We start from the raw sequence: 22,306 nt of genomic DNA, 5'->3' as shown, positions 1-22,306 counted from the left end.
AATTATATTTTTATAACACTTTTGTTGTCATCATAGACATTTAATAAAAGATATACTGATTGCTGTAATACGATCTCGTTCCCCCTGTGCGACAGAGAAAACTGACGCAAAGCAGACAATGTTACACGTCATTATACCTTTTGTTCAAAAGTGCATAACAAAAACAATATATAATTATTGTATGTTGTATATATGTACCATCGAGCAAAAAGACAGAATAGGGAATGTAAATGTAGTGGGGGCAAAAATATTGTTATACGGGAAGTGCCATTTTGAGAAGCCACATTAAACAAGGAAAGAGAGTCTCTTTCCTTGTTTAAGAAATCAAATTTAGTTGGGTTATGTTACTGTTTGTCCCAACTCTCACATGAAAGCTTATTTATATGGAAGTTTTTTAACAATTGTATCGCATTTTAGACTATTATCGTTATTACTTAATTAAAACTTTCTAGTCTAAGACACATTTTGAAAAATATTTTATAGCTACTGCTTTATGACCTTATAAAAAACATGAAATATTTTCCTAATTAAAACAATCATTATATTAAAATTTTCAAACTATGTACTAATTCCATTAGATAAATTAGAACCCCTACACCACTATATGATTATTGTGAAGTGTCGTAAAATATAAATTTGGCGCCTTTACATTTCCGGATATGTCCGCCATATTAATTAAAAATTGACATTCCGGAAACAAGACCTAGACGATTGGTAGTTCCTACGGAGGCTACCTTTTGTGTTGGGAAGACTTTTATTGAGTCTAAATATGGGACTAGATTGTTTTCTGTGATAAGTCGATAGAATGGTCTTTGTTAACAGATTACTGGGGGGATGGCCTCGATTCTGTAATTTTGGGTGGTGTGTGGTGGCTGTTGTGTGTTTTGTGTTGTGGGTTGTGTGTTGGTTATATGTGGTTGTGTAGGTGTGGTCTATTGTACTGTAGTGAGTAAGTGTATGGGTCAGTGTATGGGTGAGTGTGTGGGTGAGTGCATGGGTGATAGTGTTGGTTGAGTATGTGTTTGTGAGAGTGTGCTTTGTGCTTGTAGGGAAGTGTAGGTATGAGGGTTTTGGGGTGGGGGATCATGGAAAGGAGTGGATGCTTTGGATGTGGACGGGATAGCAGTGTGTTGTTCTGTGTGCGTGTTTTCTTTAGTGTGGTGAGTATTTTTGGCGTTGTGTTATTTGTGTCTGTGTATTCTAAGGGTTTGAGATTGAATATGGTTATGTAACTGTGGTCTGTGATGGCTTGCAGATCCTCTTCCCATTCTCTTATGTTGGGAATATAACCTGTTATGTAGAGGATGGCTTGATTTTTGGATGGTTCCATTTCTAGGTTAAAGGGGATGTCTCCGAGGAGGTTGTGGTTTTTAAGGGTGCGGTAAAATTTTCTTGGACTGGACAATTTTTTTGGGAATAGTATGATGTAGTATACTCCATTCCACGAATATACGACTGTTTTAAATTCGCTTTAAGGTATCGATTCAAATGGTCCAATGTGCTGAATTGTACAATAGTAAATTCTCCCCATTTTTAAAATACTGTTATGACAAATATAAACCTTAGATTTAAATATGAAGTTATGATATAAATATAGAGTTAATAGTTTATAGAACAGTAATTCAGATTTTGAAGTATATAATTACTATCATTGAGTTTAGTATTGTAAACAATTTGGTTTTTGAATTAAGTTATTTAAACGAAGTGTAACAATACTTAAGTGATCAAATAGTGTAATTTATTTAGTCGAATATTCAATTAGTATTAAAAAAAAAAAACAAAAAAACTTACTTATTCTCTTATTCTCCTAATCTCCTAAAACTATCATCAACGATCAGATTCACAGCCATAATCAGTCGGCGATATATGAAACTGTATATAAATTTTCGTTACTTTTTAATATCTGTAACGACTTGTTACTTTAACTGTCAATAGCCGGTATGTTATACCCGATACTTTCGGAACTTTTAAGAGTACATCCACTCAAGCAAACAAATATTTAAAACTAACAAAGTGAAATATTAAATCCTTTTTCTGGTTTCTGAACCATCGTTCTGCCAATTTCTTTTCATTTATATTAAAAATAGTATATTTCTTTTTATCACAGTTGTAGTACCTAATAAAGTAATAAAATAGTATGAAACTATTTTACGGATAATAAAATAGTGTAATATCAAAGAAACCCGGCACGCCTCTTTGGTGTTTACATTTCACGGAAAGCTTACCCAAATGTCTGTCATTATATTTATTTATAGTAGCGTTTGTGTAAAAATTTTTGTTATTTTCGGATTAAATTTCACAATAAATTTTGCGTCTATCTGAACATCTATTAACTGAAATAATTTTAGTTTAGATGTCATACTAGTAGATCCTTTTTATTGGAATAATGATTAGACCAATTTACCTTCATACCTCTATTTGCACAGTAAAATATTCGTTGTCGAAGTAATCCAAAACAGTCGTATATTCGTGGAATAACCTATATTGTGTGTGTTGTGTATGTTTTGGAGCAGTGTGTGTTGGTGTAGTGTGTGTGTGTGTGCAGGTGTAGTGTGTGTTGGTGTGTGTTGTGTATCTTGTGTGAGTGGTGAGCATATTTTATGTATTATGTTTTTGATTCGTGTGGGGCTTTGTGGGGTTTTTGCTTTTTGTGCGTATATGTTTTGGATGATTGGTGTAATGTGTTTGCTAGCCATCTCAGGATTTTGGAGGCAGAGTCTGCCCCCATTCCTGTTATGTCCTTGGTTCGTGTCCATCTATAGTGATAGACACTTGTGATGCGCTTGATATAAATTGTGCTTCTTCTTCTGTCTGTGTCTGGTGGTTTTGGCGGTTATTTTTGTTTTCATACCTGATCCTAGGTGAGGACACAGCCACAGCTATCCTCCACGCGTTTAAACCGAACAAAACAAAAAAGGTCAACATCTGAAAAGGACCGTTTTCCAACAGAACTTGTACTTAGTAGCGGGCTTGGTCCAACCGGCACCCAAATGCAATAAGTCCTTCTGACACTACTGCGTTACAGCCACCACTTAGTCCTGGAGAGAGGTAATATGCATAAGTTGACGTTTCCCAATAAAAATACCACCCTTGAAGAGGTACAAAGCCTAAACAAGGTAAAAACCTGAATCTCTATCTTATTACTGTGGTGATATACTGAGAAAAAGTATCTATCAAATAAATTAGCAGTTTTAGATAAATAATGAGATGTAGTATCGAAGAATACTTCATTTGGCAAATAACATTGGCATTGGCAAATCTCCCAACTGGCCTACTATCAACTTGAGTACATGATTGAGGGTCTGCTACATGCTCTGACTGTAGCATTGCCTTAAAAGCGATTTACACTGAGATTTCAACATTGAAAATTTAGTATAACTTTCATCATTTAACATCATTTGTAATATAGATATGATTTTTTTAAAATGACCAGTTCAAATAACTGACACCTCCTCCAAACTATGCCTCCAACTTTACCGGTCCCACGCCATCGAGCAAATTTTGCCTGTCCGCCGCCACTTTATCCTCCTACCTTTTCCGTGGCCGTCCTTTTGGTCTTGCGTCATGCATTCTACTATCTACGGCTCTTTCGGTCTCCATTTTCACTACTTGACCAGCCCGTCGAAGTCTCTGAAGTTTAACGAATTCTGAGATCGGTGTCTCTTTGAACAGTAGAGTTCATGGTTCTACCTGGATCTCGATGGACGATGCAATATTGATAGCCCAAGATTAAGATAGTCTGCAAAGACTGGTCCACAGATTTAACATAAGAGCAAAAGAATTTAATATGACAATCTCATCTCAGAAAACTAAAACAATAGTAGTCAGCAAACAACCAACCAGATGTAAAATAGAAATTGACGGCATCATTATTGAACAAGTAATGGAAATAAAATACCTGGGAATTACACTGTCTAGCTATGAAGACCTGGACAAAAAAGTGAGGGATCAAGTACAAAAAGCAAATAGACTAGCAGGATACCTAACACTACATGTCGAAACAGACACAATAACACTAAGATGAAGTCAAGAATTTATAAAGCCAGTGTAAGACCAAAAATGACATATGCCTCAGAAACAAGACCCGACACAGCTACAACGCAAAGGCTACTGGAAACGGCAGAGATGAGAGTACTGAGAAGAATTACAGGAAATACGCTGACAGATCGAAAGAGAACTGAAAACATTAGAAGAAAATGAAACGTACATTGTATAAATGAATGGATACAAAATAGAAAAAAAGAATGGAATAACCACATAAGCAGGATAGAGGAGATTCATGTCTTCAAAATAGCAACAGAAAAGTCACCAATCGACAGAAGAAGTAGTGGAGTGACAACCTTCCATAGAAGTATTAATTGTAAAAGAAGCTGTTTATGTTAAATAAATTATTATGAAGTAGGAATCCTAGTAGCGTTTCTCCTCGGTAATTTCTTCCTTGGGAACCGAATTTTCACAAGGATATTTCTAGCTCTGCTCCTTTTACACCTATTTTTGCGTTGAAATCGCCACATAAAATTGTGAATTGAGTATGAGAGTCATTAAGCGTAGTAGATATATCGTCATAAAATATTTTGTTTTCTTCGTCTGTATGGTCTGTTATTGGAGCGTATACTTGAATAATTTTGAGTTGATATCTACTGTTTAACTTCAGAATAAGATATGCCACTCTAGATATTATACTTTGGATGTTTATTATCTTGTTCGTGAGGTTTTTATGGACAAAGAAACCGATGTCTACAATTGATGTAGTTTCAGGGTCAATCTGTTAAAATATATGTCCAGGTTTCAGTGTTTTCAAAGTTTCACCTCTCTTTCTAATGTCGCTGATAACTATGACATCTCATTTAATTTTATTCATTTCAGTTTCCATGTCTGTAAATCTCTCCTCGGACAGTACACTTCTGGCATTGTATGTACTAACGTAAAGAGTTACGGGGTTTTTGGGTTTCCGTATAGTAAGTTTTTTGTCCCCCTCAGAATCCTTGGGACAGACTGATAAATCAGTATGAGATTTTGGACGCATCCTACTCCCCTGGGGTAAATCTGTATTTGTTTTAAAATCTGACATCGTGGTTTTAAGGGGTATATTGGCATTAAAACACCACGCCTGCCAGACGGGTTGGTGAGTGTTTGCAGTATCACAGCCGGTTAAATCAACTTGATTGCCGCCTGCGACTTTATGGTACCGCACCTGTCTGGAATTATATTCCGCAGCCACGGACCACTAATGACACAGCTGCTGACCTGTGTCATGTCCTCAGTTGATCCGCGGGTACTTATTTGGCTAAGCCTTATTCGTACCTGTCCTGCATATCTACAGGAAGTTCCCTATCAGCCATTGGGACGTGCCGTGTCGGGGTTGAGGACACCTCTGCCCAGTCTGTCTTGCTCAGAGTACTGAAGGACCCCTACTTAGTTCAGATTCCTTCCTTTACGCAAGCTGAGACCGGCACCATCTTCATACATAGCACAAAATTGATTTTGAAAACTCCAGAATCATAGCCCCATCCTCTTCTATAAACCAATAATTATCCGAGAAGCCATAGAAAATCAAAAAAATGCCAAATTGTCTCTTTAAAGAGATGACGGCATACGGTTACCTTCGACTTGGAGACCTCTCATAAAGAAAATACCGTCCGCTCCACCCGTCAATCAAAATCCTACTGTGAGAAATGTTCGCGCCAAGTCAGGTCAGTGTAGTAGTGTCTGGGGGATTGAGAGACTTAATAGAAAGTTAATAACTTATTAATATAAATCTCGATTTTTTGGTTATCAATTTTTGTACTGCCTTATTGATTCATTTTGCATTTTCCTAATTACATCTTAACATTTTCCGGGATTTTCACTTTAAATTTGACAGCATTTTCTAGCACCAATAATGTCTACTATGATAAAATGAAAATGTTAGTTTGTTCGTTATTTTAAAGGCTTTCTCTTGACATAATTTAATGAGGTAATATGTTCCAGTGTAATAAGGTAATACCTTCTATCGCTCTGCATAATAAATACATACTAATATTATTAACAAGTAATAGTAAAACAACAAAATCAATGTTAAACATATATTACAATAATAAATAAACTTAAATTTGATCAGTACGGCCTCCACACTGAAGGATCATTTTGAGATTGTGCGTTTCTTTCAGAGTCCTCGATTCTTAAGGAATCGACATGTGGATGCACCACTTCACTATTCTGCACTGCTTCCACCCTCTGGGGATTTGTCAAACCTGCACTATCAGTTAAATACTGCTCACTTTTGATATAGGGTTCATTTTTGTACGGGTCTAGCTTATCACTGGGGGCATGCAGGTGGAAGTGTATTTGGCTTTGATTCACAGTCGAATATAAAGAGGGATACACCACCATTGTGGGGGTATTTAAATACTGCTGTTGGTTGTAGGAATGGTTGTAGTAGTTGTTGTTGTACGCCGTTGAGTTTGCTGGCCAGTTGTTCGGACAATATGAATTATTGTCGGGGTATCTACTGCTGATCATTTCTAAATCAGGTTTGGCACTGTTGAATAGGGGCGGCGGAGAGGTCAGTGATGTTGTGATGTACTCATTTGAGCTTGAGTCTGGAAGAACTGAAATCAAAATAAATAAGATTAATAAAATGGTTTTTATCAACAAAAATATATTTAAACGACAAAATGTATTTATATAAAATTCTAATAACAAGATAGACTTAAAAATCTCATTTTTTCGGAGATTAAAATTTTCCAGAGATTAGCTGGCCCATAATTTCCAAAATTGATACTATCAATTCCCAAAAAACTGTATCATGAACTTATATGTACTACAACTGATAACTGAACCTACAAGGTTTAGAGCCAAGATCATGCTTTTTTAGTTTTCACCAATGACGATCAATTAATTTCTACACTTAAAGTGTCGTTTTCTGTGGGTATTTCTGACACTCGCTTATTATAGCTCACATTTAATATTAATTCTATTTTATCCCAGCTAGACTGACAATCTATTTTTATTAATGGCTCACATACATCGTGAATGTACGATTATTTTCTTCATACTGCTATTTAAACTGTTTTTAATGATCTAACATAACGGCAACCACACAGAAACCAATTAAAACCTTTAATTAACCTCTCGGCTGCACACTTAAGTCAACGGAAGTGAAAGCTTTGGCGAACATATAAACTCCCTGATTCCCTTACTTATGATTGTCTTGAAACTGAGCCAACCAATCATTTGCTAAAGGTAAGAACAGACATTGAAGAATCTATCATTGCAAGTGGTAATATTAAAAAAGTTTATTGGTACATTCGCACATTTTTATCTTCTGAAGTCTCCACATCATTACTTCAAAAGATGACAGGTCTTTATGTTCTTCGAAAAAAGAACTCTTGGAATGTTTATTGTTTTCAGGTTTTCACAGGTAAACCTAACGATAACGTTCCTTAAATAATGTGTTCACGTCTGCATTCAACTTTTGATATCTTTTTCACACCGGAAACAATAATTCTTCGCATGGATTATACATACTAACCTTCTTTTCCTTAAATAATTTAAAAAATCTATGGTTATCTCCCTTCATTCTGGGAATTGGATTCGGTTATTGCTATTTTCAAGAAACGCAATAAACTTGATGGCAATATATATCACAAAATCTGTCTAGTACCTGTTGTCGGCAAGGTTATGGAATCCATTATTTTTGTCTCTCCTTCAAAAAACTTACATCCCTCACTAACAGCATGGCTTTCATAAGGTTCGTTCACAGGTACTTCCGAGTTCGTGTTAAGATAAACCAGTGTAAATAAACCAGTGAAGAGTGGAGTCACACAAGGATCAGACCTTGGATCAGCGATATTTCGCTCATTGAATCCAGAAAGGTTTCCATTTACGCTGATAATAGCAAATTATATGTGAATCCCAGTATTAACCAAGACGTTATTCAATACGAGCTGGCTCAATATTCAAATGGTCCTCAGAATGGTTACTTTTTCTTAACATTGAGAAATGCCTTGTACTATACTTGTATTTTATTAATTAACATCCCTTAAACTCGGTAATCTCAATCAACGATCTCGAAGTGATAATTAATAGTCACTTAAATCGGTTGGATCACATAGGTCGATGTATAAACGTGCAAACTCAAAATTGTTTCCGATCCGTAAATGTTTTACACATAACTCTCTAATTTCTTTTTGCAAACTCTGTAAACGTACGACCTAATTATGAAGATAGAGTCTCTATGACTCATCTAACGACATTGGAGCTTCGACGTCTTCGAAGTGACCTAATTCCGTATGCTAAAACTCAATTATGGAAATCTGAACAACATATTTACTTTAAGCCAAGACAAAATATTACCAAATTTATAAGTTACAGAGGGAACATATCACAGGAAGGTCCAGAGTGAGCATCTTGCCAAACAGGATATTTAATGTCTGGAATAATTTAGATCGAGACAATACATCTGCCACGGCAGTAAACAGTTTTAAGAATAGATTTGATCCTACTATATTTTGCTTATAGGAATGCATCGTGTTTCATAATTTGGTTTTGTATATTTTTAATTTCTGTAATTAATTTAATACTCATTTTTCTATAACTATCATTAGTTTTACGATGATATTTCCCTGTATTGTTGGCCATAATAGGAGCTCGCTTCTTTGCCCTTATTTGTTCTATAATAATAATCTATAATAAAAATAATAATTATATGGATGTTAAGCCCAAGAAAGCATTTTTAACATCTTATCGAAGGCTAGCAGGCGTTTGTCGGAACTAATTACGTATAAAAAAACGGTACGAATTAATAGGAAAAAGTCTTTATCAACAACTAGCCACCAAACTGGAACTCCTCCAAAACAACCATCTTCCTTATTACAAATCCCTGATAGTAAGCTTCAAGCACGACAAATAAAAGCTATATTTGGTCGCACTGTGCTCACAAACCAACCAGTGGCACATAATAGATCGCATTTCATACTAGTTAATCAACTTACTATCTGATCTAAATTAATAACACGCGTTTTAAATTAGAGAAGATCGTCAAGTACAGAGATCTTGATATCCAAATAAGAGAATTTGGAGAATGCATAGTACCCAAGATGATATCTATTATTCTCTTTATTATGGTGTCATTTCGAAGAACCTCCTAGAGTACATTAAACAACTGAGTCTTAGTGAATATTTTTATAAGACCAAACAAAAAGCGGTACTGCTCTTAACATCAAGATACTTTGGCCTGCTAGGTCACCTAGGTCACCATGCTGGAAAAAAAACTGAAGAATGTGAGGTGAAAGCAAAACAAGCTTAACCATGACTACATGATCGGTATATACACTTATACGGTACTTGATTATAGTAATACAAACATCATTTATAACAAGAAATGGATTGGAAGAAGTTAATGTAACAAGAATAAGTGATTGTGCAATTAGAAGCTGACAAACAATCTGATTTGAAATCACAAAAGATAAAAAAAGCTCATTACAATATTGATCTTTTTGCAATAGAACAACAATGTTAGAATGATTAGAGCTTTTGCTTAGACTTTATTGATGGGAAGAAATAACTATATCGATGCGCAGGAGAACAAAATTAAAAGTTTAATTATACTCATACAGGTACTTTTGGAAACTATATGTAAGAAAAACAATGTGGTATCTTCCAGCTCGCATATTGGGGAAAATTGCCTCTCCATATATAACAATGTACTGTAAACCTGTATTATTTTAAAAATGTATCTGGAGCTTAATTTTATATTTAAGTAGACTACTCTAGACATATTTTATTTATCAATATGATGTAGTTGACAATTCCTTCGTGTAAACTAATACAAGTGGTTTGATTAAAGAGTGGTTAGATTTTCTTTCATTTCTTTACTTCACTGATACCTACAACATCAGATTTTACCCTTTATGAGCTCTATGGCTGTTTCCTCGAATCCTTTTTATTGCGAGGTTGGTTACTTTAACGCGTTTTAAGTGAGGTTGGTTTGAAGTTGGGTTTTGAAATTGAACCGCTACGCTTGCCTTGCTTATTGGTAAATATTCATAGTTGTTCCCACGAGTGGCTAGGTAAAATTGTCCAGCTGTAGCCCAGCGTACAGGAATAAAGCTGATTGTTAATAGATTTCGCCTAATGCATCAAAGGCATCGTTAATGATCATGTATCGTATGGCCATTTAGTTCATGATATGGCTGCTTTCACTGTAACTTCCGGATTTTACATTTCATTTTGTTCGATACGGTTAAGTTTTAAGGCGTCATTCCCTTTTCAACATCTCTCGTCCGCTGCATAATGCATAATCCATGTACGACATGTATCAAGTGGTTAAGGGACAAATTGTATCTTCTAAAACGTGAGACAAAGATTTGTTAGCAGAGCGGAGTTTTATACCTAGTTTTATACAATAACAATTGGGCATTTCTCAGAGTTTTGTAATAATAGTAAGAACTTATAGTAACTCTAAAATTTATAATTGTTGTCTTTTAGTAAAATATTTTTATAAGTGTTTTAGTTTTGACTGTTTGTCCACTGTATACCAAAAATTTTTCTTGTTAGGTTCGGGGAGGTCATTAAGATTATAAAGTCCTTTTAGATAGTTAGTTGTGTATGCAGACATCAAAATATTTTATCGTTTACTCGTGTCCACCAGAAGAAAATACAAATACCAATAGTAATTAAAATTGATCCGCATAATAAAAGTATTTAAGTTTGTTTACCTGTCGGTAGGTGTATAGGTGTGGCGTGCGTCGAATCTTGATGTGGATCATAATAATTCGTTTGAGGACTATAAGGGGCGTACGAATTTGTATATTCAGGCCAAGAACTCGAAGGACAATGTGTCGTACTACTTGGATTGTCATCTGAAAAGAAACAATTAATATTAATAATAATCTGGTAAATTTTGCTGAATAATGCAATCAATGTTAAACAAGTTGTAAACATTACCCTGATCTACATTTGGTCGATCAATTTCTTTCTTTTTAATAATTCATTTATACATAGTAGGTATTTATAATGACTTATTTACAATTAAGTAATGTTTTGTTTTTAGACATTTCTTGTTGAGAATTTTACATTTTATACTAGAACTTCAAGATATTATATATTATATATATATATATATATATATATATATATATATTATTTTATATTATACTAGGTTCAATTTGTAATAGGTACTATTCTTTGTTTTCAATGGTTAAAAAAGTCACCTATACCTGAATGAATAACTGGACTCATAGTGGATGTCTAAACAATGGTACTGCCCTGGTTAATATTTAAAAGCTATCGAGCAAAAAAAAACATAAGATAGCAGGCATATTAAGTATCGCAGATAATAGCGGACTTTTAGATTTTAAATGAAGAATTGGAATGGAACAACACTCTAACCAAAGAAAACAAAAAGAGGATCTTTTCAAAGCATAGTGATGAATATTACCCTATATGGAGCGGAAGTATGGCCAATGACAACAACAATACGAAATAAAATAAGAACAGTTAAACTGGACTTTATGAGAAGATGTCTACAAATCACAAGAACGGATAGAACAAGAACGGAGAAAATATGGAACAGAATGGAAGTAAAATGCTCAATTACAAAAAAGTTGGAAAACAGAGCCCTGCAGTGGTACGGGTATGTACAAAGAATGCCAGCGCATAGGTGGCCGAAAAGAATATTAAACTGGGACCCGCCAGGAAGAAGACGGAAAACCTGCTACAAGATGGAAAACATACGTCGGAAATGCTATGATATATAGAGACCTCAGAGAAGGTGACTGGGAGAATAGAGTGCTGAGGAGGACGAAAACGGCGAACTCATAATGGGAAAAGCCAAAGAAGAAGAAGAAGAAGAAGAATGAAGAATTAAAATAAAAAAGTACTCGTAGATTTAGATATCGCGACTACTCACAGACAGCAAAAACGAATCATTTTAGTAAACTATTTTTAATTCAGTTTATAACCGCAGTGGCGGCTGACACTAAAAATGTTTTAATTTCTATTTTAATTGAGCAGTCACCGTGCTTCGGACGGCACGTAAAGCCGCTGGTCTAGGCCAAGTGAGTGATCCTTCCAAAGTCATGTTATTAACGCTCGCGCAACTTAAAAACCCTTACCCTAAACCTAAGCCAGGAGGTTGGACAAACTTTACTTTTTTTTATCAGTTTATAATCATTAATATAGCCTGGGTTCACAATAACCACCGATACAAAAAAATTCAGGCCATTAAAAAAAACGAATTTGTAGGTAGGAAAGTTTTGACATTTGTATTTTGGGATTCTTAGGGAATTACCTTAGTCAACTACTTAGAAAAGAAGAAAACAGTAAACGGCAAAAATTATGCCACATTTTTTGCAACAACTTAGCGATAAAATGAAAAAAAAAAATACTGGGTGATGTTGGCAGCCTTAGTATATTGGTGGACCGGTAGATTTTTTGTAGTCCATGATTTTTGTTGTTGTAAGATCAACTCGTCGCAGACGTGGAGGGGGAAGTACGACTTAATACTGGAAGCCATTAAATAGGGTTTAATTTAATTGTACATGTAACCATCATCATTCCTAGTGTCTAGCTTTTTTTGCACGTAGAATCTTTAGCTTGACTGTAGATAGACTTATTATAGACTAGATAGACTTATTACATTTTTTGGCAGTTTTTTTAGATGTCCTTTAAAATATGGTGTTTTATTTAATGTAATGCACATGTACTTTAATATTATGTTGGTAAAATGGGGGTAAATATGTTGTTTTCAAACTGTATGTTGAGTTCCCCTTCTAGCGAGTTTATTGTTAAAGTGAAATCAACTATCCTTTTCGAAGAATTCAATTTTAGTCCCGACTTTCAGTAAGAACTATGAAGCCTTTTTTTTAGGTTTACCGTTAAAACTTGTCAATTAATTCTAGTATTCTACATCTTGTAAAGAGCACTTTGTTGTTGGCGTACTTCTTGACTGTGTTTGTTAAAGTTTCTTTTGTGGAGTGATGTTAGTCCTAGTAAATACTTGAAACATCCGCTTATTGAATACACTTTTTATCAGGCGTCCCTTTGATTTTTAGAGGATTCCACGAAAAAGTTTTAGACCCTCTTATTAAAGTAGTCTAAATGTGACATTTACGTGATGTACACCTAACGTAACCTGATGTATACTTGGCGTGACCTTACTTACACCTCACGTCATCTGAAGCACACCTAACGTGGTCTGACGTACACCTAACGTGATCTGACGTACACCTAACATCATCTGACGCACAACGTGACATAATACACGCTTCCACCAAAAACTAGGGTCAAAGGTCAAAGTGGACCAAAGTGACTTCCTATCTACTACTATCCGTTTTTAATTTGCACCTTATTCGATTTTTTAGGATTACTATATTTGGTTTGTTCATATTTATATATTAAATTTTCTTACTGTTAGATTAAACTGATACAGGAGTATCTGCAGATCATCTTCACTCTTTCTAATTACTCTGTCATCGTCTGAATAGCATACAGAAATAATTTCCTAGCCGATTCTGTATAATCTATACCTATATTTCGGACCTTGATATTGATCATTTTTTATTATTAGCTGCCTTATTAGCTTGTATGCGGGTTCCTTCGGAGATGTTTCAATAATACGATATTTTCGTTCCCAGATAGTTGAATTTCGATACTTGTTCTATTATTTCTTCGTGTATAAAAATGTAGCATATCATTGGCTCCCTGACAATAATAAGGGAATTTGATTTTAGTGCTGATATTTTCAGGACAAACTTTTCTGCGTTAGCTTCTAAAGCGTAGACCATTTGTGGTAGGTTATCTTCATTATTTGATATTATTGCTACGTCATCTACATATCATAGAATCTTTATTGTTCTGTTGCCCTTTTTGTACTGTTCGGGACTTTTTTACTTCTTCTATTAGTTTGTCCATTATCAAGTTAAACAATAACGGACCCAAGCTATTACCCTGTCATATACCTGATTAAATGTTGACTTTCACCGTTAGTTCTGTTTCTATTTTTATTTTGTTTTCTGATCAGAGTTTTATGTGTACCTATATCAGAGTGATTATTATCTATGTTATAGTGGCTGTTATAGTCTCTCTGTGTAAAATTTCAATCATCTTGTAGTCTAATACAATCAAAGGCTTTAGTGAGGTCGATAAAACACATGAATGCAGGTGTATTAAATTCTACTGCTTTCTCTCCTATTTATCTTATTATGAATATGGCATCGACAGTTAATCTGTTACACCGAAACTCTTGTTTGTGATCTTTGCATATTTGCATATACTTTTCAATTATTTTCTCAGCAAATATCTTGGTCAATAATTTCAAACTGGTGTCGTTGCTTGACACCAGGAATAGTTTAAATATTTTAAATGTAAACTTTAAGATTGAAACATGGAACGTTAGAGGTCTGTTCGAAACGGGAAAACTTGCAAACGCATGCCACGAGATGAAACTTTTAGGAATACAGATATTAGGTTTGAGCTAAGTTAGACGGTCAGGTTCAGGTAAAGTTAAAACCATAAACAAAACTTTCTATTATGTACTCTGGTAACAATGATCCAGTTCATCGTAACAGAGTTGGAGTAATTTAGTTAGTCAAAGGAAAGGTTTCTCTGGATTGAAGAATGAAATGAAATGAACAGTGAAAGATATATCACAACGCTATCAGCAAAACAAAAACATATCCAGGAACTGACAATTCCGATCATAATCCTGTTATTCTGATATCAATTTTGTACTGGAACCAAAACGTCAGAATAAAGATCGAAAGTTCCACGTCCGCAGGAGTAGAATTAGGAGAGGAGCACGCATGTATTATGTCACCCCTGCTACTTAATCTTTATTCCAAGTTTATATTTAAAGCGGTACTGAATAATTCTAAGGACGGAGTCAAGGTGGATGACGTAAATATCAAAAGCATCAGATACGCTGATGATATGGTCTTTATTGCGGATTCCGACTTGGGTCTACAACCACTCATCAATAGGATTAACTCGGCCTAAGATCAAACAAAAAACCCAAAATGTACCTCAATCTTATACAATCAACTGGCACATTTTAGAACTGATCAACAAGTGCAAGTACCTGGGTTGTTGGATTGATAGCAGTCTAAATCCTGATCTAAAATTAAGATCGCTAATAGAACAGGCCAGAAAATCTTCGAAAAAACAAAAAGAGTCGTATGTGATTCTCGAATAAAACTAGAAATTCTACTTTGTGTATCAAAATGCTACGTCTGGACGACTCTCTCCTATGCATTTAAAACGTGGACTCTTAAAACATTAACCATAAATAAATTGGAGACCTTTGAAATTTGGATCTACCTGGGAATTCTCAAGATTTCGCATACCTTAAACAAAGAAGTGCTACATAGAATATACAAGGAACCAGCACTTTTCAACACAGTGAAAATTAGAAAAATATTATACCTATAATAGGCCACATACTGAGAAAAATAAGTATGAATATGCTCAACTAATAGTGAAAAGAATGATTAAAGGAAAGAGAGTACTAAGAAGAAAAGGCCTATCGTGGCTAAGAAACATCCGACAATGGACAGGGCTAAATTTTGAACAGCTAATAAGTGTAGAGTTACGAGTGTAAGAGAAGAGTTTGTAATTGTAACCCCTCCATTGACGAGCGTGCACTTTAAGAAGATAATTTATTTTGTAAAGATGACTTTTTCGGTAAATATTCCTGAGTTTCTGGTAACATTATATATTTCTTAAAAGTAGTAAAAAGTGAAATTAATAAAATTAGGTATTCTTTTACTTTGACTAAAATTGAAAGTCATAACGCATCATTTCAATATAATAATCATAGCGGATTTACCACTGATTTAGTATTCAAAAAACGTTTCGGTGATATGACATTGTATGTTAAATACGGCTCACATCTGATTCTTTGGAAATCTGAATAAGAAACAAAGAAAAAACAATAACGACCCACATAAAAGAAAATTTTAGTGTCCTCATTATATCTCGGATAAAAACACGTTTAAAAAATATTTTATTTGTGTGCATTCCAGTAAATGGGATGTAAACTCGATGAACTTGCAGGTTATAATAATGTTTTATGTGAAATAAAAAATATAATTTTATATTTATATTTAGTGTCCTCATTGTATAAAGCTTGTTTCTTTTGTTTAATAGCACAGATATTTGTCATTCAACCAGTTGCTATCACTAATATGAGATTGGCGGACAATTAGTAGAAGAAAATAATACGGCAATGAACATAAGGGGTCACTCACTTCTCGTCTAGGGGCCCATTAAGACATTTTTCTTCTTCCGCTTTTGGTGCCTATTCGTTTCGAATATTGGCGATCATTCTGACTATAATTATTTTATTAACTGATGCTTTAAATAGATTAGTTGCTGTTGTTGAGAACCATTTCCTCAGGTTTTTTAACCATGATATTCTTCTTCTCCCAATTTCTCGCTTTCCGAATTCTTTGCCTTGAAGGATTATTTTCAGTAATCTGTATTTAGTGCCGTTTCTCATTATGTGTCCGAGATACTCTTAACTTTTTGCTTTTAATCGTATACATCACTTCTTTCTTTCCCCAGTCTTCGTAGTATAGTCTCGTTGGTTATCTTGTCCATCCATGATATCCTCAGGGTTCTTCTGTATAGCCACATCTCGAAGGCTTTAAGTTTTTTCTCCATTGCTTCAGTGAGTGTCCAGTCCTAGCCTTCTCTATTCGATGTTTTACTTCATTTACTTTGTTTATTAGTTGCTGTAAACTGTCTGCAAAAATAACGGTATCATCTGCATAGGGTATGTTGTTTAGGCGTTCTCCATTTAAAAGGATTCCATGTTTTCTCATATGGATATTATTTGTTCTTCGTAATAGTATCGAAATCTATTGCACTTAAATAATATTAGCATTATTTTTTAGTCCAATATGAGTCTTAAAACAAGTGACTTTAATATTGAAGCCAGTGTAGTAAATCGTTTGGATAAAGCAATAATTTTTATGTTAGATAGAACTTAAAGGAAGTTTGAAATAATTAATATATCTTTAATATAGCAATTTTTAACATATTTTAATGGTTCAAATATAGTATATAATGGTGGTGTTTTTGTAGCAGATCATTAGAATATTATTGCTGATTTTCGTGTTTTCATTATATGAGAGTACTAGTACTTCGATTTTATGACTAGTAGAATAGCGAAAATAAGTCTAAGGTTTGGTCTGTTGTTCTCAATTCTTTGAAAAAAATAGTATCATTCTATAATGCAGTGCATGCCGCGATAATGGTTTTTTGGTCCAATATTTACCAATGAGATCTGCATTTTTTTCTAAATGCATTTTTTTGAATCAGCTTTTAATGCGTTTTTTTAGAGGTATACATATATATATATATATATATATATATATATATATATATATATATATATATATGGAATAAAACAAATATGATTTTTTAAATTGACATGAAATTGACTTTATTCAAAAGATAATTTTTGGCATTATAATTTAAATATGATTTCTGGCATATGACCGCCACGGCTGGCTCTGTATATAGGCAATAACGCGGCGAATGTTCTTTAAGTAGTCAATCGTTTCAGGCTTGTCGGTGTACACTAGCGACTTCACATATCCCCACAGAAAATAGTCTGACGGTGTTAAATCGCACGATCTTGAAGGCCAATTCACGGGTCCAAAACGTGAAACTATGTGGTTACCAAACGTTTCTTTCAATAAAACAACTGTGGCACGAGCTGTGTGACATGTTGCGCCGCCTTGTTGAAATACAGCTCCCGCACATCATGGTTGTTCAAATAAGGAATCAAAAAGTCAGTAATCATGGCTCTATAGCGGTCATCATTGACTGTAACATTCTAGCCAGCATCGTTTTTGAAGAAGTACGGACCAATGATTCCACCGGCCCACAAATTACACCAAACAGTCAGTTTTTCTAGATGTAATGGTGTTTCAACATACCCTTGAGAATTATCTTCACTCCAAATACGGCAGTTTTGTTTGTTGACAGAGTCATTAAACCAAAAGTGAGATTTATCGCTAAACAAAATTGGCTAATGAAAATCAGGATCAATGGCAATCTCGTTTTGGGTCCATTCACAGAATCTACACCTTGCTAGGCGATCGTGTAGCTTCAATTCCTGCACGAGTTATATTTTGTACGCACTGCACGACATCTCTGTCGATGGGTATTATCTTTTAGAGTAAATGTGGTGCGAAAACGTTTCATAGATAATCGAATTAATTGCTCTGATGGACGATTATGTTGACCATAAAATGGACGTAGTGCGCGATACGTATTTCGAACTTAACCATGATTTTAAAAATAAATTTGCACAATCTGGAAGCGTTGTTCGGGCGTCAGTTTATTCATGTTGAAATGCCAAATAAAACTAAACACTAATCACTCGACAACTGTCAAAATGGCCGCCAGTTAAAAAAGTGTTGCCAACTTCTATATCTCTAAAAAAACACCCTTTACATGTAGTGGTTGTATAGAGGTGGAACTCATGGAATGGATCGTATATAAGCGCAATAAGACAACGTCGCAAACCCCTTTCTAATCTAGTTGCCGTTTTGGCCAAGAAGCCAAAAATTTACTTAACCTATTGAGTCACGCTACAAGTAATAATACAAATAAAATTCTTAAACTTGTTTTTTTTTTCTATTATTTTTTTGAAGATTTTTAAAACATAGAATTTGGCTATAGCCGTTTTGGGTTTTTTGAATGTTATTTTACAAGGACAAAGTTACTTTAGGTAGTCACACTAAAACCTAAAGAAAAAAGTTAAAAACTGAAATACAATGACTTATCATAAAAATAAATACTAAATTATATTCATAATCTATTATGATACATATGAAAGTAGTTTCTTTCCTTGAACATACGAAGATGTATCTTACACTTTGACACATAGTAAAAGATTTTTGGAGTATTTTCCCATCTTGCATCTACTAGCATATTTATTATCAAAAATAGGAAAAGCATATATTCATCATACCTAGTCTCCCTGGAAGGATTTGATTTACGTCGGATTTTAATAGTTTGAACGCTACATTCGTTTTCGTTTGGCGAACGTCCTCGTTTTGGTGGTTCTCTATGCTGTATCAAATACTTTGCAATAGTTTGTCGAAATTTCTGGAGATCGATAATGTGCAGTTTAGGTATTTCGAGACATTTAGTTTGGGTTTTATACTCTAACCAAGAATTAGCCAGTGCCATGCCAATGACGTGTGTAATCATACGGAAAGTCCATTTTTTAGAGCGAACGGGTCAAAGTCCATTTTTTAGAGCAAAAAATCAAGCTTATCAAGTCATCCCATGTTTTGGTTACACAACTTAACAGCCTCAGGTTGGAGTACATTAATATATTGTATATTCTTTTTGTCCCATCTTTGAAGTTAGGTGCAAAAATCATTGGTTTATTATCAAGCCATGATCACTATACGATTAACTTCATGTTGAACTATTGTTCCATTGTGAATCCGCGTGTTAGTTTTACGGTCTTTCAGGCGTATTCTGAGCATTTATCTTTCCATTTTTTTAGGTTACCTACTGTCGGTATTTATATGTTGTTTTTTTTAAGAGACCAGGTTTCGAAAGCGTAGGTCATAGTGGGAAAAACGCATTGTGTGATTTCGAATACAAGTTGTTTATGCAAATTGTATCCTTTGTTTAATTTCTTCTGATTATGTTGGCTACTATAGGCTCAGTTTTTAACCTACATATGCATATATTCTGTGATTTTATACCTGCTTCTTCGAGTTGTATTTGTTTGGCATGCACGCGTTTTGTTATTAATACGTTAATTTTGATAACAATATTATATTGTCTAAGGTTTGAGATATATATTTCATTGGTATTTGAATTTGAATACGTCTCCCAGTAGGTTGGTGAATTTTTTTTGGATATACTGCATATATTCGCAGTAACATAGAAGATGCCCACCTAATGAATACCAACTCCGAAAATGAGATACACAGCATAACCATTAAAGTTGAAGAGGTATCGATGGCAACTGTGTAAAATCTACCTCAAATAAAATGGACTGAAAAAGTACTAATGGTACATGACCATCCTGGAATCTACATAGACGATTTTAATAGACATCATACTACATGAAAATACACAGGAATGACCAAAACGACTATAATATGTTTATAAATTGGGCTGAAGAAAAAAATTTAAATCTTGTATTTGTATCTTGTACGCCAACGACAGGGGCACATTCGGACTACGTCAAGAAATTACGTGTAACACAGAATTCTCTAAAACTTTACCATAAAAGAACTATTAACTGCTCTGGTTAACATTAAAATAGGCAAATCACCAGGGTTTGATGGAATATATCCAGAATTCTTTGTACGATGTGGCAAAATAACGCAGAGATTCTATTCAAACATCTCAACACGAATCTTACGAAAAGGTTTTAAAACGTCAAAAATAATCGCCACTCTAAAACCAAGCAAGCCACGCGATAAGCCAGATAATTACAGACCAATAGCTCTCTTAAACTACTACTACAAACTACTGAAGAGAATGCTGCTTAATATAATGGGGCAAAAATCCCAAATACCTTACTTCCAGAATAAGCTGGCTTTAAAACAAATAGAAGGTGCACAGACTAGATATTAAGTCTTACTACACACATAGAGGCTCGGTTCAAAAAATAAGAAAAATAGTCAGTTGGTTTCGTAGATTTAACTACTGCCTACGACACAGTCTGGAAGGAAGGTTTTTATATAAACTTTTTAAGGTAGTTGCATGCCGCATCACAGTGAGACTAATTAACAGCATACTATCAAATAGATATTGCCGCGTTATGCAATGAAACAATATAAACAAACATAGAAAGTTAAAAACGGAGTACCACATGGATCTGTTTTGGCTCCCACTGTATTCAACCTCTATGTATTAGACCTTCCTTACACGGCTGCAAGAAAATTTAGTTCAAAATAAGAAGTTTGAAGTTACCGAGACAATCCTAATAAAAAATTTGACCTTTTCTTTTAATCTCCCTCGCCATATGAATAGAATTCGCACAGGACACGGTATTCTTGCAGAAAGTCTATACAAGTGGGAGAAACTTTCATCACCAAAATGCGACTGTGGAACTACTAACCAATCCATTCTTCATCTGGTCGACAAATATGAACTAAGAGCATACCTTGACGATTCAATTGACTTCTTCGCTCCAACGCTCAGGTATCTTGAGTGGATAACTGCATCTACTTTTAATATATAATAATAATATGTAATGAAATAATACCCATTATGTATTTTCGAAATTTTGATATTATCATGTATGCCAAATGCTAAATAAATGGTGGATTTTTAAACATTATTTAATTCAGTAGATACATTTAATTATTTATTAAACTATTTTACATACAAGAATAATTAAATATCATGAGAGAATTTGCAAGTAGCCTATTGGTAAACTTATTGGTTGATTATAAATGATTTGAATTAAATTAATATCTCTGTATGCTACTTTTAATGTGAATAATTATGGTTCACCATTACTGGAATAAATATAAATAATAACTTATCAAACCGCAAATCCTTCGTATTGTATGAAATTTTCCTTTGATTTTAATAACACCTTTCTCTTTATTTAATACTTGTTAGATGAAGCAAATAATAGGCTACAAACGAATAAAATCATCACATCTAAGATTTCCATCGGACGACTTTATTTTGCTCTCCCAAGCGGTGCGAGTAACGTAAAGAGAACCACATGCAGTGATAATAAATGTTAATACAATGGACAGTAGCAGATAAAAACCAGTTGTAATTTTTTGGATTTCATCCATGTGATGTAATTAAGGTTAACCTAAGTTTTGTTATCAATATTTTTGTAGAAAATGAGCAAATACTATATTTAAATTGGGTATTGAGAAAAAGAGAGAAACAGAGAGAGAGTTTCAGAGAGAGCTTTTCTTCTTAATGTGCCATATCCAACTTTGAGCGCAAGAAGCAGCTCTGCATATATTTGTGTTGTATATCTTTAAGTGTACACGGTTATATGGAAACTATAGCTTAACTAGAGTAGGTGTACTAGGTAGATTACAATTGGTGGTTTGCCAGATCATTCCAAGCAGCGACCTGGGCAACACTTTTTGATTTTGCAGGGAAATCGAATTCACTATTCTCGGCACTAAAGACAAAACATTCATCACTGAGACATCAGAGAGAATTAAAAACTAAAATTAAAAGATGGATTTCTATATTTATTTTTATTGGTAGACCTATGTATACCTAACGGTAGACATATTTATGGTATATTCCGGTTCGTGGTTTATAAGCGGTATGCCTCTATAGTACGCATGAGATAAAA

At 34.3% G+C, this 22,306-nt stretch overlaps 1 protein-coding gene across 3 annotated transcripts in view; it reads right to left on the bottom strand.

Moving 5' to 3' along the window:
- Positions 1-6,051: 6,051 nt before the first annotated feature.
- LOC140452947 (uncharacterized) overlaps positions 6,052-22,306 on the bottom strand; it is a 225,378-nt gene continuing 209,123 nt past the window's right edge. For all 3 annotated transcript variants that reach the window (XM_072547276.1, XM_072547268.1, XM_072547265.1), the window contains 2 exons: positions 10,701-10,844; positions 6,052-6,590 (listed from right to left, as the gene is read on the bottom strand). In XM_072547276.1, the coding sequence (XP_072403377.1) occupies positions 6,097-6,590; positions 10,701-10,844 (638 nt within the window). In that variant the 3' untranslated portion in view covers positions 6,052-6,096. The remainder of the gene's footprint in view (positions 6,591-10,700; positions 10,845-22,306) is intronic.

Source organism: Diabrotica undecimpunctata, chromosome 1, assembly GCF_040954645.1.
Source record: "Diabrotica undecimpunctata isolate CICGRU chromosome 1, icDiaUnde3, whole genome shotgun sequence".
In the NCBI taxonomy this organism is placed as follows: Eukaryota; Metazoa; Arthropoda; class Insecta; order Coleoptera; family Chrysomelidae; genus Diabrotica; species Diabrotica undecimpunctata.
This window is presented reverse-complemented; position numbering and strand designations above follow the sequence as displayed.